This window comes from Myotis brandtii, unplaced genomic scaffold (genome assembly GCF_000412655.1).
Source record: "Myotis brandtii unplaced genomic scaffold, ASM41265v1 scaffold64, whole genome shotgun sequence".
Lineage (NCBI taxonomy): Eukaryota > Metazoa > Chordata > Mammalia > Chiroptera > Vespertilionidae > Myotis > Myotis brandtii.
In genome coordinates, this window is record NW_005370460.1 from 637,282 (window position 1) to 642,724 (window position 5,443).

The 5,443-nt window shown below is 51.1% G+C and overlaps 1 protein-coding gene across 1 annotated transcript in view; it reads left to right on the forward strand.

Moving 5' to 3' along the window:
• ATF6 (activating transcription factor 6) overlaps positions 1-5,443 on the forward strand; it is a gene marked incomplete at its 5' end in the record, with an annotated part of 138,225 nt that overhangs the window by 9,469 nt on the left and 123,313 nt on the right. Inside the window, one exon of the mRNA XM_014528541.1 lies at positions 3,583-3,659. Coding sequence (XP_014384027.1) covers positions 3,583-3,659 — 77 coding nt within the window. The remainder of the gene's footprint in view (positions 1-3,582; positions 3,660-5,443) is intronic.

Consider the following 5,443-nt stretch of genomic DNA (forward strand, 5'->3'; position numbering starts at 1 on the left):
GACCCTTTCACAGGGGTCGCCTAAGACCATCGGAAAACACATATATAATTACATATTGTTTTTGTGATTAATCACTATGCTTTAATTATGTTCAATTTGTAACAATGAAAATACATCCTGCATATCAGATATTTACATTACGATTCATAACAGTAGCAAAATTACAGTTATGAAGTAGCAACGAAAATAATTTTATGGTTTGGGGTCACCACAACATGAGGAACTGTATTAAAGGGTCGCAGCATTAGGAAGGTTGAGAACCACTGAGACGTTAGGGAGAATAGACGCATTGTATGGTATTCAGCATCTTTACTTTTCTCTACAGAAAATTTAACCTAGTTTATTGAAGAATATTTTCTGTGGCCACAAATTTCTTGGTTTATAACGAAATCTTATTAGGAACTTGGAATATAGTTAGATTTGGTGAAATAAACTTAATGGTTTAGATCAGCGGTCACCAACCGGTTGTCCGTGGACCACTGGTGGTCCGTGAGGTCTGAAAGGTTGATGACCGCTGGTTTAGATGAGTGAGTTCTTTACTGTTTAGATAGGAAATTGGTTGTCTCTTAACTTCTGGCGTGGCTGGCGGACACCCAGTGCATGTGCTGTCCCCATTCTCTCCTGTCCTCAGGCTGAGCATCCACATCCCTCTTCATGCTGACCCCATAGGGGCCTCCGAATTGGGATTAGTGACGCTCCAGAAAGTCGTTACGAACTAGTCCAACGTGATGTGACATGAAACCTGTTTTTAAATCCCTGGTGTAAGATTGAGTTCACAAGATAAAAATTACATGGACAACAACACAAATTAGAAACCAGCTTTGAATTGGTTGTCATTCACACTGCTGGAGTTTATCAATAATTAGAGGCCCGGTGCACAAAATTCTGCACTGGGGGGGAGCAGTTTTTTCTCAGCCCGGCCTGCACCCTCCTGCAGTCCGGGACCTCTCGCTTCTTACCGCCTGCCTGTAGTGGAGGCAGGAAAGGCTCCCGCCACCACCACTGTGCTCACCAGCCATGAGTCCGGCTTCTGGCTGAGTGGTGCTCCCCCGGTGGGCACGCACTGACCACCAGGGGGCAGCTCCTGCATTGAACATCTGCCCCATGGTGGTCAGTGTGTATCATAGCGACTGGTTGTTCTGCCGTTCGGTCGATTTGCATATTGGGGTTTGATTATATAGGACTAGAGACCTGGTGCATGAAATTCGTGCATGGGGGGGTGTCCCTCAGCCTGGCCTGTGCCCTCTCACAATCTGGGACCCCTCAGGTAGGGTCCCGAGGCCTGGCTGGCGATTAAGGCCTATCGGGGCTTTCCTTCCCCCGGGTGCCTGCAGCTGGCCCTGGCCCCGCTGCTGCCACTGCTTGCCATCTGTGCGGCGCTGCCTCCCCCCCAACCTGCCACTGGTTGCCTCCCTCTGCAGGCGACAGGCATGGGGTGCGATTGCTTGGCTGGCCTGGGCCTCCCTCTGTGGGGCGATCGATTGTGGGGCCGCCAGATTGATTGTCCTGCAGAGGAGGCCCCGCCCACCTGCTGCAGCGCCACCAGCAGGGTGGCCTGGGTCTCTCTCTGTGGCTGCCAGCTGGGTGGCCTGAGCCTCCCTCTTTGGGGCAATTGATCACGGAGCCCCCCCATCGATCGCCCTGCAGAGAGTGGCCTGGACTTGCCTCTGCGGGGTGATCGTGGGGCAATGGCGGGGGCCTCCCCGACTAATCGCATCGCACCCACCTTGGCTGGCCTGGTGCCAGTGTGTGTCATAGCATGGTCATCTGGAAGGTTGTCCGGGAGGTCGTCGGTTGGTCATTCTGCTGTTTGGTCATTCGGTCAATTGGCATATTATGCTTTTATTATTATAGATAGTAATTGGTGATAATATCCTATCTAATAATAGATAAACATGGTAATTGACCGTACCTTTGCTACACCTCCCATTGGCTAATCAGCGCGACATGCAAATTAACTGCCAACAAAGGTGGCGGCTAATTTGCATACTGCATGCAGGGCGGGACAGCGCAGCCGCCAGCGTGAGAGCCGCCATCCAGGCCCCCGTGTGCGACCCCAGAAGCCACCATCTCGGGCCGCAGGCTGGCCCTAGAAGCCGCCCAGAAGCTGGTGATCGGGGGGAGATGGGGGTCGACGCCTCTGGCCGAGGCGTCAGGCCTGGGCGAAGGCAGAGCCGGCAATTGGAGGGGTCTGGGGGTCCCCTGCCCAGGCCTGACGCCAGGGCCAGAGGCATCAGGTGTGGGTGGGGGGTAGAGCCGGTGATTGGGGGGAGATGGGGGTCCCCTGCCCAGGCCTGAAGCCTGGGCCAGAGGCGTCAGGCCTGGGCCGGGGGCGGAGCCGGCAATTGGAGGGGTCTGGGGGTCCCCTGCCCAGGCCTGATGCCTGGGCCAGAGGCATCAGGCCTGGGTGGGGGTGGGATCAACCATCATCCATGTTTCAAACATTTAGCAAATTAGATAGAGGAGAGAACATATTTATCCTGATAAATGCTATCTATAGAAACAAAACAAAATAACTTTCAACAAACTTCATACCTACTAATAACTTGCTGACATCTTTCTCAATTTGAAATATGACAAGAATGGCTGCTATTTCCACTTTAATTCAACACTGTACTGGAAGTTCTAAACAGTGCACCAAAGAAAGAACAAGAAATAGAAGGAGTTTTTAATCAGATGGGTTCTAGACTTATGGGGCGACCATTTCATCTATACTAATAAAAAGGTAATATGCTAATTAGACCAGATGTCCTTCCTGACAAAGCCGGGCCCTGGTGAAGCTGCCCACAGTCCCAGGTGCCAGCGACTGTGGCTGTGGCCCAGAAGAGGGAGAAGCCACACGCCCTGTGGTCCTGGGCGCCAGTGGCTGCGGCCTGGGTGAAGCTGCCTGCCCATGGTCCCTTGCGGCTGCGGCTGGCCCGGGTGAAGTCGACCCAGGTCCTGGGTGCCTGCGGCCAGCCAGAGGGAGGGAAGCCTGGGTCCCGGGTGCCTGCGACCTGCTGGAGGAGGGAATCCTGGGTCCCAGGTGCGGAGCGAGGCAGAGGCGGTTAGGGGTGATCAGGCCAGCAGGGGAGCAGTTAGGGGTGATCAGGCCGGCAGGCAGAGGTGGTTAGGGGCGATCAGGCAGGCAGGTAGAGGGGTTAGGGGCGATCAGGCCAGCAGGGGAGCAGTTAGGGGTGATCAGGCCGGCAGGCAGAGGTGGTTAGGGGCGATCAGGCAGGCAGGTAGAGGGGTTAGGGGCGATCAGGCCAGCAGGGGAGCAGTTAGGGGTGATCAGGCCGGCAGGCAGAGGTGGTTAGGGGCGATCAGGCAGGCAGGCAGGCGAGCGGTTAGGAGCCAGTGGTCCCGGATTGCGAGAGGCAGTCGGACATCCCCTGAGGGGTCCCGGATTGGAGAGGGTGCAGTGCAGGCTGAGGGACCCCCCCACCCGCATACGAATTTCGTGCACCGGGCCTCTAGTTACCAATAATAGTAATGCCAGCTCCATCAGCCTAAGCCTGAGAGATCTGGCATAGGGATACAGTGGTTATCCATGGGTCAGAACATGGAATTGACAGTTCATCTCTGTTCTTTTCTTCTAAGATTCTGCTTTGTTTGCTGAACTTGGCTATTTCATAGACACCGAGGACCTGCACTTGGGTGCAGCAAATGAAGCTCCGGTAAGTACCCACGAGAGGAGAAGCAGTGAAGGGTGTGAGATTTCAGTTCTTCCCTAATTATTGCAAGAAGGTTTCAGGATAACAGGTTTAGACTAGTTAAGTTTAAATAGCACTAAGTATGATAGTAGCCATTTTGTAGTCAGTATATATAGGGTTGTAGAAATTACATTGGTCTTGGTGTGAGAAGACTTGTATTCTAATTCCACATTTGGCTCAGGGGTGGGTGACCTTAGAAAAGTCCCTTTGCTGCCTGCTTCTTGGTTTCTATAGGTAACTTGATGCACCAGGGAGATGGTGATGGAGCCACAGACCCAGTCAATAGAACTTACTTTTTGAAGGTTATGTATCTGTAGTGTAGAATGCTCGGACACCTGGCTGTGTCCTTACTTTTTGCCTTTGAGTGGGTGGAAGTCTACATAAAAGCTATTGTAGTACTTTGAGTCCTCAAAAATACCTTAGATTTTCTTTCCTGGATTTGAACATTTGTGTTAGCACGCTGGCCGAGAGAACTTTTGTCTTTAGTGGATGTGGTGCTGTTTCAGTTGGGAAGTAATTCACATGAACAGAGTGATTTTATGTACACATCAATTGGGTTGGATATTTATCACTTATTTTTTAAGCCCTTATTAACCTGAGTATAAAAATATGTATTGCTTGCTCAGTGGGTTTCTCAGACATTTCTCAAAGAACTAGAGGCCCGGTGCACGAATTCGTGCACTGGTGGGGTCCAGTGGGTCCGCCCCAATGGGGGTTGATTGGGGGCGGGGCCGGCCGGGGCGAGGGCCGTGGTTGTTCCGGTTGTTCCGGTTGTTCTGCCATTCAGTCACTGGGCTTTTAATGTATAGGATTAGTCAGCTCAGACAGCCATAACAAAATATCATAAAATTGTGTGGCTTAAACAACAGAAATGTGTTTTTCTCACAGTTCGGGAGGCTGGATTTGGGGTCAGGGTACCAGCATAGCATCATCCCATACACCAGAAAGTGGTGGATTGATTGCCAGTCAGGGCACATGCCCAGGTTGCAGACTCAATACCCAGTCCAGTGAGTGTAGGAAACAACAGAACAATGTTTCTCTCTCCCTTCTTCTCTCTGAGATCAATTAAAATGAATGATAAATAAATAATGTTCTATAAGTATGGTTTTAACAGGAAAGACATTAATGATCTATGAAGTGAAAAACTCGTTATAACACATATATACAGCATGACCCCATTTAAAAAAATATTTATTGATTTTAGAGGAAGGGAGAGGGAGAGATAGATAGAAACATTAGTGATGAGAAAGAATCATTGATTAGCTGCCTCCCCCCGCCTGCCCAAGGATTGAGCCCGAAACTTGACTGGGAATCATATTGTGACCTCCTGGTTCATAGATCAATGCTCAACCACTGAGCCCCACCAGCCGGGCCCCATTTTTATCAATACCAGGCACATGAGGTACATTGGCAAGATCTCACTCCTAGACGAAAGTCTGAAATTGCCCAAATTCCTTTGCAGCTAGGTGTCTGGATATGAATTCGTTTCTGCCGAATGGATGGGCTTACACAATATTTTGAAGGCAGAAGTGGGGCAGAGGCATCTTCCCGCAGTTTGCTGCTGTGATCATGTTTGCAGAGATGTGGAGGTTTTCTGCAGCAGAATCCAGGCTGTGCACAGGCAGTTGTGCAGAGGCAGTGCCCAGTGACCTGTTTTGTGGGAGCTGGAGGGCACTTGCAGGGGCAGCAGTTTCCTGATCCCTGGGTCACAGCTGTGCCAGAGTGTCCTAGAATTCAGTTGTGGCTGA